General features: G+C 33.8%; 1 protein-coding gene across 1 annotated transcript; it reads left to right on the forward strand.

Annotated features, from left to right (window-relative positions):
- The first annotated feature begins 5766 nt into the window (after nt 1-5766).
- LOC143230281 (uncharacterized) lies at nt 5767-10982 on the forward strand. Its single transcript, XM_076463529.1, has 2 exons — nt 5767-5935; nt 9590-10982. The coding sequence occupies exons 1-2, from the start codon at nt 5861-5863 to the stop codon at nt 10691-10693; spliced, it is 1179 nt and encodes a 392-aa protein (XP_076319644.1). The 5' UTR covers nt 5767-5860; the 3' UTR covers nt 10694-10982.
- Nucleotides 10983-13268: the final 2286 nt, after the last annotated feature.

Below are 13268 nucleotides of genomic sequence, written 5' to 3' on the forward strand. Positions count from 1 at the left end.
GCTGTGATAGACTTGATTTATTTATTTTAATTTTCATAAAAGTTACTCTTTCTCACACATACACGTATTGACAACAATATATATATATATTAATGTACCCAAAATTATCTACTAACTTACTGCCTTTTTGTCAACAGTAATTCTGTATAACTTCGTAACAAATATAAAACCTGTTTGAGACATAGTGATTTATGAAACAGATGATCATTCGTGAAAAGACTTGGAAGATAATTAACTAGAGTGAAAGGAAATGCTGTAAAATAAAACTGATTTTATATTTAGTAAAATAAATTAGTACAGTCACAAGTGAATAGATCTCGTTGGCTTGACATGGAATACTACGAAAAATATTTATATTTAACTCAGCATTGATCATAAAAATCAACTATTATTTATAAAATCCGAACGTTTCATCTGAAACGTTTAATGAACTATAATAATTAATGAACGCTTCTTTCCATTCTAAACTATAGCCTACATAAAGCTTTCTTAATTTTGTTTGATTGCTTTTAGTTAAGTACAAAGCTCTACAATGGACTATTTATGGTGTGTCCGAAATAGGTATCGAAACATAGGTTCTAGCATTATTAGTTCCCAGACTTAACGCTGTGTCGCTTGTGAGGGGGTGGGGCACTTTCTTAAAAATAATTTCTGCAGTTCAGTATGCATATAAAGAGGGTCTAAAAGCTAATTTCATATCGTATATCTTCACCTAGTCATCATTTATGAAGCCAGTCCAATAATGCAACTGTTTATTTTAACTGTTATTAACGTTAATGAATAGTTAACTACGCACGTTTCAACTTTTTCAGCAATGTAAACTTCACAGTATACCTTTCCACTCTTTAAAAATTGCTTCGAGTTTGGCCTGGTGTTTAACGTGCTAGGCTCTAAACCTGAAGATTTAGGCTTGCGTTCCGTTGATAGAAAATCGTCCCCTAACTTAAAGGACTGCGAGTGTATTAAAGAGTAACAGTCAAATCATATTATTTGATTATAATAGCCCAAAATTTGGCGATGGCTGCTGTTAACCATAGTTGCCTTTTGTCTAGTCTATCAGTTCAAAATTAGAACTAGAATCATAGGGTAGCTTCACTTGAAAACTAGTTAAGTTAAGTAGTAAACTTAGTAAAACTAGTACAGTTAAGTTTTCAAGTGAAGGTATATTTCATATTGTATATAATCACTTTTCATAACCAATTATGAATGCTTAGTATATATATATCATTTTTTATCTAGACACAAACTTAACGTCTATTTCATCATTAATCGATTAACTGCTTTAACTAAGTATGAAGGTTAGTATCTATTCCACGATGTGTTTACTATTTTATCCAGTTATCGAGTTATACTGTCTGTCATAATGTTTTTATTATTTCACCTAGTTATCTAGTTACATTGTATTTCATAATTTGTTTACTATTTCATCCAGTTGTCAAGCTATATTATATTTCACAATGTGTTTACTCTTTCATCCAGTTATGAAGATATATTATTTTTCACAATGAGCTTATTATTTCATTCAGTTATCAAGTTGTATTGTATTTCATAATGTGCTTACTATTTCTTCCATTTGTGAAGATGTATTTCACAATGTGTTTACTGTTTCATCCAATAACCAAGTTACACTGTATTCTTTATTCTAGTAATCAAGTTATATTGTATTTCGTAATGTTCTTGCTGTTTCATCCAGTTATCATATTACATTGTATTTCATGATGTGTGCGGTCACTTCTTCAACAAGATATGGTGTTGAAACAATAATTACAGAAGACATTTATCATACTGTTTTCTTTTCGAAATTCCTGAAAAGGGAACTTATAGATACAAAGTATGCATGCATATTTCTTATTTGTAACCTCGATAACGAAGAGAAGGCAACTGACTAAAGAGAAAGCAACTCTTGGACTACTTTTTTACCAAAGAATAATGGGATTGACTGTTACATTATAACGCCTCCAAGGTTAAAAGGGCGAGAACTTTGTGACAAACAAACTGGTTAAAAAGGACCGATAAACAGTCCTATCTTAATTGTTCTGTTGTACTGTTCAACATAAGATGAAATGTTAAGGCTGTATGTCTAATGCCCATAGTTATACAAAACTCTCGAAATGTTCACTGTGCCACAGCAGTGTTTTCTGATTAACAGCCAACTTTCTGGTCAATTGACAGACAATGTAGGGGGCCCAAAGTGGAGTTTCCTGCATAAGATTATTCTGGTCATTTGATATTTTGGGGGCAATGGTGGAGTATCCTGCATATGTAACCAGTAGGGGGCCAAAGTGGAGCTTCCTGCATTCTTAACCAATATGAGGACCACGGAAGTGGCTTGTGGTAAGTTTGTTAATTCGGAGGTCATAGTGAGGTTTTGTAGTTAATACGTCAATTTTTGGTCAACTGGCTAATGTTGAAATCATGATTTTGTCTTCTTATCAATTTGCCAGTGTTGGGACCATAAACAGAATTTTCTGGACAACTAGCAAATATGCTGGGCCAGAGCTGAGTTTTTTGTCAGTTGGCTAGTTTCGGAATCAAGGCTGAGTTTTAAGGCAAACTGTTTTTTTTTTCTTCAGAAGGATAATACTTAGTGCAACGATGAGCTAAACTTGGTTTCAATGAAAATGTTGACGTGTGGGATGTCTCGCTCGTCGCTTAGAAACCACGACGGAGCCATTCAGGAGATATTATTAGGAAAGGCATTCCACAGCTTTCCAGCTTTTATCAGCCAGTTAAATCTTTCAAACAAACAAAAATCGCACAAATCACCTTTGTCAGAACTTCGGTACCAGTTATGCAAGCAAAGACAGGCTACAATGTATTGGCATAATAACAACTGTACGACTACGACTCCTTTTATTATTTAGCATTTATTGGAGATGAAAATGGTATACAGCTCAGAACGACAACCTCTACCAAGTATATCATTGCAATTGTGTTGGAGAGTTTTATAATGTGACGATTATACGACAGTATTGGTTTATGCTTTTTAGACACTTGTTAGATTTACCATCAAATGTATTCTATAATACACACATTTGGTTTAGATGATTATTTGATTCGTATAGTAATCGTAATTGACGACTGAAAGAGGGAAGTAAAAATGTGGTTCCTGTAGCTAAGAGTTTCTTAAAAAATATAAATTAATAAATTGGGGAAAAAATTAAAATCAGCATGAGCACATATAAAATAATATTAATTAATTTATTAGAGCCTTTGAAAATTGCGAATATTTCTTGATAAAACGAATATCCTAGTATTTCTTAAATACTTTGTATTTACAAATCATACTGACGTCACCCCATATCTATGCCTTTTCTGCTTTACACTTTTGCAATCCAAGAAAGCTTCTTTGGGAAACTGCTGGACTTTCTTCTTAATACTGAAGATCACAATGATGTTGGTGAGATGTGTTTAACTGTTACAATACTCAAACCACCTCAAGGTTAAAACATGTCACCCCGTGTGTCTAACAGTATTTAAATAGGTGACTAAACGCTATCTCAGGTGTGTATCGGGCCGCCATGGCCAGATGGTTAGGACTCTCGACTGGTAATTCGAAGATCATGGGTTCGAATCTCCGTTACAACACATATGTTCGCCCTTTCAGTCGTGGGGGAGTTATAATGTGCGGTTAATCTCACTATTCGTTGGTAAAAGATTAGCCCAGGAGTTGGCGGTGGATGCTCATGATAAGCTTTCTTCCTTCTAGTCTTTCATTGCCAAATTAGGGATGGCTAGCGCAGATAAGCTTCGTGTAGCTTTGCGCAAAATTTATTCATCAAACAAGTATCTTTTTATTTATTTCTTTGTTTCTTTGGTACTTTACGTCTCAAAGTTTGAGTGAAATAATTTGCATAAGCACCAAGATATCATTACATTTCGGTCTTTGATAATTTCGAAAATACTTAAATCGTCAAATACTAATTTCTTTTAGGTCAACGACCTAATCGTGGTATTGGATGCAACATACGTATTTGGCCCCACATGACCAGGTGGTTAACGCACTTGACTAGAAATCCGAGGGTCGCGGATTCGAATCCCCCGCCACACCAAACATGTTCGCCCTTTCATCCGTGGGGGCATTATAATGTTACGATCAATCCTACTATTTATCGGTAAAAGAGTAGCCTAAGAGTTAGCGATAAATGGTGATGATTAGCTGCTTTCCCTTTAGTCTTACACTGCTAAATTAGGGACGGCTAGCGCAGATAGCCCTCATGTAGCTTTGCACAAAATTCAAAAAACAAACATAAGTATTTATGTATTATTATATTTGTAGCTTTACGTGAAATTCAAAACAAGCACTGGGCACCTTAAAGTCAAAGAATATCACCCCTCCTTTTAATTATAGTGACACAACCTTCAACTAGGTATCTAAAAATGGTGTAAGAGTGCAAGTTTAGCGTCGAGAGTTCCAAAGTAGCCTTTCATACACAAGTTATTTGAACCAAAAATCTAAAAACAACTTTTCCATTCTTCGTTACACACATGTTCAAGTACTACAGATTACCGTTTCGCCTGTGTAATACTAGCATAATGCCGTCCTACGTATTGTACAGTTGATTATTTCTAGCTAGTTGTCTTCATTATAAATCAGTGATACGGTTTGGTAAGTAAACATCTACAACAAAATGTCAGTGGATTTTCTTATTTCTATGGACTAATAATGTGGATCTAATGGCTTGCCATGTTTTGACATTTATTTCGTTAAATCTCTGAAGGTTCATGCTCAGCTTAAACCTTGTAAGTCGAATCATTAGTGAAACCATATTAATTTTTTTGCATTGTGTAGCAGTTTATATTCCTACTTTAAGGCGGTTAAAAATAAAGTCAGTTTTCTTTAGTTTAGAAACAAATGAAACACCATATTTTATTACATTTCATTTCACAAACTGTTTTGTTTAAATAAAATCCTTCAGAAGTTTTCGTTTACATTTGCTCGTTTGTTTTACTTACTGTATCCCAGTTTACAGTAAGTATATATATATATATATATATTTACGTGCATTAAATTTATTGTTCGCTTATCACCAGCACCAGGTGAAACAACTTGTAACTTACATTAGAAGATTGTTTTATTTAATAATGCACATCTTTCGTTGACGGCTAAGTGAGTTTGCAAAAAGCTACATTTTAGGAATTACCAAACACAATAAACTCACACTAAATATTTTAACCGACAAGTTGAGAACCCACAAACGTTTCAACTGTTTACACATGTTCCTACAACTTAACGTGGATAAGTGAAACTGTGACTTGAAACGATGTAATGCGTATTTTGTATGCAAGTTTTAAATAAAATAAAATAACTTAAGCTAAAAACTTTCTAAAAATTATATTTCATAAACAAAGAAGTAAAATAGTGAAAACATTTCACTGGGAAAAAAATGCTACGTTTTACTTACAAACATCACAGAAAGATTGAAGAAAACAGTAAGGTACGATTCACAGTTCTACATTTTCAAATACATTAATTTAAAAGCAATAGGTTGTAAATGTTATGTAATAAACGTAAGATTATAAATGATGAACAACGAATAGTGAGAATGGCCTTTACAGCCTCGGTTAATGAATCAGTTGTAACAATAACGTACCGTAGTGTGTTCTGGTGGTGTGATGCGGTTGGCGTGAAGTTCCTGTTACAGACTGCTCCTATTCGCTGGTTTTACTTACTGCTTCAGCCAATCTTGAACGAAATTCGATACCTACATGCGTATGGTCGTAAGGATTTTCATAGGTTTAGCGCATAGCATGAGATCTGCAACATATCCCCAGAATTGAATAAAAGGCAGAAGGAAAGCCTCACTGATTGAGCATTCTGCTAAGACTTTCTGTTAGAAGTCATCCAAGAGCTAAAATCATGAAAGGTCACATCTTAAAGTCTGTTCTTCTGTGGTGTCTGGTTCTCAGACAAATAGCTGGAGAATCCTTTAGGGTGAGTAATGTTTCTGACCTTTTTTGATGACGAGAAACCCACTTGAAGTAAAAATGTATAAACTTAATCTTGTAATCGTTCTACAAAAAATCTACAACAACTCATGGAAACGATAATTATTTAATATACATAAATTTTCTGTAAAGATACGTGTACCTGTGTACAAGGTTATAACGACAACAAGCAACTTAGGTCATCCGATAATTTTAAAGTTATACGTGTGAAACGTATAGTAAGGTTCTTTGATACGTTATTTAGGTAGAGTTTATGACTGGACCTGAAGACATAGAAGAGAAGACTTTCGAAACGCCATTCTCTACACCTGTGCTTTTTTATAAAGCCAGTTGAGGTCCATTCCAGTTTACATCAGTATAATAAAATGTTATGTTAAAGTTATACGTATGAAAGAGTACATTAAGATGTTATACGAATATTATATATATAATTATGTATGATTCCTATACGCCAGGCCTGGCATGGTTAAGTGGTTAAGGTACTCGAATCGTATTCTGAGGTTAGCGGGTTCAAATCCCCCATCCTATGCTCGCCCTTTCAACAATGGGGGCGTTATAATGTGATAGTCAATCCTATTATTCGTTGGTAAAAGAATAGCCTAAGAGTTGCAATGAGTGATGATGACTAGCTACCTTCACTTCAGGCTTACACTTTTAAATTAGGGACGGCTAGCGCCGATAGCCCTCGTGTAGCTTTGCGCGAAATTAAAAAACAAACAAACTATACTTTACCGAACATTATTTATGATTATTATACTAAGACCACAAGTTATTCGTAATTGGTATACTACCACCGTAAGATATTTTATTCTTATACCAAAATGATTCATATTTTTTCCTCCTTGCTTTATTAACACTTTATACACCGTCCCACCTGTATTAATTCCTCGTGGGTCAGCAAAAATCTTAGGGCCTTATACCACAAAAATTTGGAACTCGATTCCTGAGTGAACACAGCACAGATATCCCATTGTACAGCTTGTGTTTATCAAATAGAATATGTTTTTGCAGATAAGATAATAAAATCAAAGACACAATTTCCCGACACACAGAAAAAACAGCAACTACAAGTTACACCTTGCTAGGAGTCTTTTTGATATTCAAACTCTTAACTTATACAGTAACTTGTTAAAAACGCGTTCAGGCCCGGCAGGTTGTTAGGCTTTCGACTGGTAATTTGAAGCTCGCGGATTCGAATCCCTGTCACACCAAACATGTTCGCCTCTTTCAGTCGTGGGAGGTTATAGTGCGACGATCAATTCCACTATTCATTGGTAAAAGAGTATCCAAGACTTGGTAGTGGGTGGTGATGACTAACTGCCTTCCCTTTATTCTTACATTACTAAATCAGAGACGGTTAACGCAGATAGCCTATGTGTAGCTTTGTGCGAAATTCAATGCAAACAAACAAAAAAGCGTGTTTAATCAGACAGAAATCTCAAAGTTTGGTGAAACATTCCAACATCCTAACTTCGACCTCATTTTATATAAAGTAATTAAAATATTTTTATTTTACATGTTAGTCACTGACAAAATCTAAGCTGTCACAATAGTCCACGAACTGACTTCATTTTATACGCAACCTACAACAACGTAATATTACGAAAAATATAAAACACTCAACTGGAAAGGAAGTAATTTCATCACTTTCTCCGGGTAACCTAAGACTTAACAAGTTGCTATTAGGTGCCAGAATTACCTAGTAACTAAAACCCGTTTTTTTTTATTTCTGTACAATTTATAAGTCTATTTGTATCGTAACTTTTGTAAGAAGAATGACTCCTATCAAGTGTTCGTAGTAATCATGGGTGTGGATAATTAATCATAAAATGCGTTCACAGCTCACAGAAAATTAACGTTGCTACGTGTTACAATTTTTTTCGTCCCCTCCCTCCTTTTATGGGCGATGGAAGAGTGGTAAGCTCATGGACTTCCAAGGTTAAAAGCCAGGGCTTGATTCCCACATTGGACACAACGGATAGGCCTGATGTGGCTTTGCTCTAAGATAAACAAATTAATAATTTTTCGATGTGTTTCGCTCCAACAGCGACAACAATTTCTAGTTACAACAATTAGTGCCCACCTGTTGTACGCAAGTCGTTGTTAATCAAAGTTGCGAACATAATTTTTGCGATATTTCTGTGTTTTGTGACATGATTCACCGATTGAGTAAACTTCAAGATTTGATTTTCATGTGACACATCTAGGAGAAGTCAGTCTGTTTATTTCATAACATTAAAAGTAATTTATTTGTTTGGAATTTCACGCAAAGCTACACAAGGGATACCTGCGTTAGCCTTCCCTAATTTAGCAGAGACAGACTATTGGGAAAGCAGCTAGTTATCATCACCCATCTCTAACTCTTAACTACTCTTTTATAAACGAAAAGTGAAGTTGACTGTCACATTATAACGGCCACACAGCATGTTCGGTGACGAAGAATTCAAACTCCCGACATTCGGATTACGAGTCAAGCACTCTAACCATCTGGCCATACCAGTCCTCGTCAGTAGAGGAGTAGCCCAAGAGTTGGTGGTTGCATTCCCTCTAGTTTTTAACTGTTAAATTAGGGACGACTATCACAGATAGCTCTCGTGTAGCTTTGTGCGAATTTCAAACCAGTCATGTTGTTAAAAACATGTAAGGAAGTACACAACATCAGGTTAACAGTTGTTGTTTTCTTTTGGAGTAAAACGTGAGGAAGAACAATGAGTTTATGCATTGAAATTCGTACAATACCGCTCGAAGATGATCTCTGCTAAACCGATGAGACCGTTTTTTTTTATTCTCTTAAATTAATTCGACGCCTTTAGGATTAATTTGCGACATTTTACACTGTCTGTCGCAAACAACAACATAAATTAACATTATTTATCATTCTCGTATTGGTTAAAAATACATTTACGGATTTGTTACACAAACATCCGAGTGTTCGGCTTCTCACAATGGACAGCCCCATCTATCGATACTGTGTAATAACAATTTATTAAAATTTTATTATCTTTCACGACCATCTCGGTCTTGTATTGATAACTTAAATTTCAGATTTATCTTGGAAAACTTTGGTTATTTACTTATTTTAATATACACTAGAACGAGTAAAAAATGTTGCAGAAAATAACTGAAAAGATGGAGTTATGTGGACATTGAGTAACTATGTTTAGTTAATTGATTTAGCCAATAGAAGAAATTAAATAGTACTCCTTTAAAGGACTATAACTAGTTAAATATTCATCATAGAAAAAACAACACGTATAGTAAAAAAGGTTAATAAATCGGATCTGATATGGTCTGGTGGTTAGAGTGCTTTACTCGCAATCTGAGGGTCACGGGTTCGAATCCCCCGTCTTATCAAAACATGCTCGCCCTTTCAGTGGGGCGTTATAATGTAAAGGTCAATCCCATTATTCGTTGGTAAAAAAGTAGCCCAAGAGCTGGCGATGGGTGGTGATGACTAGCTGCCTTCCCTCTAGTCTTACACTGTAAAATTAGGGACGGCTATCGCAGATAGCCCTCGTATAGCTTTGCGTGAAATTCAAAATAAACAAACAAAGAATTCGATCAAACATGTAATTAAATATGCAACTGTGCAACTTTTTGTGTCAGGGGTTTCTAATAACAAAATATTTTTGTATTTTAGGATGTCAAGGTGAACACAAACGTAAAAGAAAATCTAGTTCAAGACAAGAACACGGACAAGATAAAACAAAAGGCACTCAACCATGAGTTTATGAGTCACATAAAACACATTTTTCATATCACTGATAAAACTGGGCTCAAGAAACGTTATTTTGATGAAATAGATCAATCCGGTTTTAGTGGACTTAACAAAAACAACTTTGATAAAATTGATAAAGCTGGATTCGGTGGATTCAAGAAGCGCAACTTTGCTGAAATTGATACAGCTGGAGTTGACAGGTTTAAAAAACGCAACTTTGGTGAAATGAAACGAAGTGCATTTGAAGGATTTCGTAAACGAAATTTTGACGAAATTGATCGCAGTGGATTTGATGATTTGGGTAAGCGTAATTATGAAAAAACTGACTTTGGTAAAACGAATTTTGATGAAATTGATCGATCTGGATTTAAAGATATTGGAAAAAGAAATTTTGATGGAATTGATCGATCTGGATTAAAAGATTTTGGAAAAAGAAATTTTGATGAAATTGACCGATCTGGATTTAAAGACTTTGGAAAAAGAAATTTTGATGAAATTGACCGATCTGGACTTAAGGACTTTGGAAAAAGAAATTTTGATGAAATTGACCGATCTGGATTTAAGGATTTTGGAAAAAGAAATTTTGATGAAATTGACCGATCTGGACTTAAGGATTTTGGAAAAAGAAATTTTGATGAAATTGACCGATCTGGATTTAAAGACTTTGAAAAAAGAAATTTCGATGAAATTGACCGATCTGGATTTAAGGACTTTGGAAAAAGAAATTTCGATGAAATTGATCGATCTGGATTTAAAGACTTTGGAAAAAGAAATTTTGATGAAATTGACCGATCTGGACTTAAGGACTTTGGAAAAAGAAATTTTGATGAAATTGACCGATCTGGATTTAAGGACTTTGAAAAAAAAAATTTTGACGAAATTGACCGATCTGCGTTTACGGACTTCGGTAAAAGACATTTTGATGAAATTGATCGATCTGAACCTAAGGACTTCGGAAAAGAAATTCTGATGAAATTGGTCGATCCGAGCTTACGGACTTTAGTAACAAAAATTTTCAGAAAATAGATCCACTTTGGTTGAAGCACTTCGGTAAACGAAATTTTGATGAAATTGACCGTTCTGGATTTAACGATTTTGGAAAACGTATATTTGACAAACTCAATAAGGTGCGAAATGAAAGATTTTCTAAATTCAGAGATTATGTATTCAGAAAACGAAACGTTGATGAGATTAACAAAGCTGCATTTGAAGGGCCTAAAAACTTATCAACTGATCCTACAAGTTTAACATAATCTTTTGCGAGAATTCAAATAAAAAGCATAAGGTATAGAGATGACATTAACATACTGTGAAACCGGAAGTCTACATAGGTACTAGGTTATCTTCACTTACATGATGACTATGGTGTTTGTGTATTTCATAGCCTACTGTAACTATTAACTAAATAATGTGTTATAGAAACAAAATGATTTAAGTACTTTAATACACTTAAATTGTTACATGCAAATATAATTTTTAAAATTTGTTGTTGGTTCGAAATATCATATATGAAATCTTCCTTCGCACTAAAACCATTTCATAATTTAATTTTGATCCAACTATATTTTATTAGAAACTTTACATAGAATAAATTGTGTATTTCATTGAGATATTATGCCAATTCATCGTCATTATCAGTAGAATATTTGTAAATTATTTTGTATTTGTTAAAAATGTATGAAATAGGGCTGTTATACTATTGTATATTTGTAAAATTAGTTGCTGTTGAAAAGTTTGTAAAGACTCCTGTAAAGTAGCATTAGAGAACATTTAATACTAGCATGTGTAAAGTCTGCTAAACTTGACTTAAAGCATTCTTGATGCATGTATATAAAGTCTTTCCAGTATCGTAATATTGTGATAGAATTGATAATTAAGTAAGGAGTTTTAACTCGATATATATAAATTCTAACAACTTTTCGTTTTATAATAATATTTTGTTTGATACAAGTTACTTGTGTTTATTAAAAGATAGTGGGAGTTTATATCTATACTCAAAGCCTAGTTCTTTGTATAACCATTAATAAACAAGTACAGGGTGTTCGGAAAGTCACTGTGCAGTTTTGTCTGTTAATAAACATATAAGTGCACAGTGACTTTCCGAATACTCTGTACATCTCTTATGATTAAGTATTAAAAAAAGGAAGTTCAATGAAACAATTTTTATTGGTATGTTTTCACTACATTAAGGTATGTTTGAACCACTTCTTTATAAGGTCTAAACCAAATTATAAAAGTGATAAAATTAGATAAAAATTTATCTATTTAAGATAAGGAAATCATTACGGCAATTACTTGTTTTTTGAAGCACTAATGAACTTTTTTTATTAAAAATCGGTTTATTGTTTCGTGTTTTTCTGATATCGCGTTTAATTTCCTTTACTTAATTAACAGTTGAATACAATAAAACAATGTTTTACTGGTAGAGATAAGAACTAAAACAATGAAACAAGTTTGTAGTGATCGTACCAGAAGCTAAACTGGACGTGTGGCTATTGAAAGGAAAAGGAGATTTGTATTTTACTTTTAGAATCTATATTAGATTGTAAACTAAATACTTGGTTGATGTAGCGTCGAATAAGGTCCAAAACGACCACTATAAGGAGCTAGCAACCAATGTTAGGATAGGTTTGAGGTAATTCGTTTTAAGATTGATATGTATAAACTATAAATATATTTTGTTGTATGTATTGTACTGATGATTTATAGCTCTAACTGGGGCAGTTACAACTGTCATTTATTGGGTTCAAGATTGTGGATTACACACATTGAGATCTTTGCTGGTATACAACTGCTATAGACTACAAGTACAGGGTATCAATTGTTAAAGCGATGTTATGATTTTGTTTAGATATATTCTGTTTTGTCGAATTTATCAAATTTTGTTAATATCTTGATGTCTTGAAAGTATCGCAATCAGAAAATGTAAATAAAGTAAAATATAATACGAAACGTAAAGTGTCTCTCTTGTGTCTTAATTTACATGTAAACCTCTGAAACGTAGTTGTTTCACATAGTTTTGTTTCTGCTGTCTTTAAAAATAGTTTTATTAAAATACCAGAGTAACAAACTTAGTTTAATACTACCTTTTTTGGCAGAGGACAGCTTGTTCTCAGTAGAGATGGCTTACTTGTGTAAGGGCCAAGCATGTCATTTTGGTTAGGGAACGCCACTTGCAACATGCGGGTCACGGATTCGAATCCAGTCACGCAAATTTTCGTCGTATCAGTTGTATGGGCGTTATAATTCCATATCTCATTTGTAAAGTATAGACGTAGTGTTGTCTTATGGACATATCAATTAGCTTTCTTTCCTCTAATCTACCACCTCTACATTAATGAGAAATAGCGTAGATAGCCCTCGAATAACTTTGCGCGAAATTCAATAAAAAAACAAATCATACGTAACTTCCATAAGCTTCGTTGCACTAAACTACATGGATCGAGTACATAATATTGAAACAAATTTTATATTCACCAGGTCGTTACAGTACGTGTCTTCAGTTCAGGTCCTGCTCAATCTGACGATCGTGCATCTTCATAACATCAGAAAACCTCCATCTTAAAACTGTCATGCCCACATCATATTATTCCTCCCGGCT

This window comes from Tachypleus tridentatus, chromosome 10 (genome assembly GCF_004210375.1).
Source record: "Tachypleus tridentatus isolate NWPU-2018 chromosome 10, ASM421037v1, whole genome shotgun sequence".
Taxonomy (NCBI): Eukaryota; Metazoa; Arthropoda; class Merostomata; order Xiphosura; family Limulidae; genus Tachypleus; species Tachypleus tridentatus.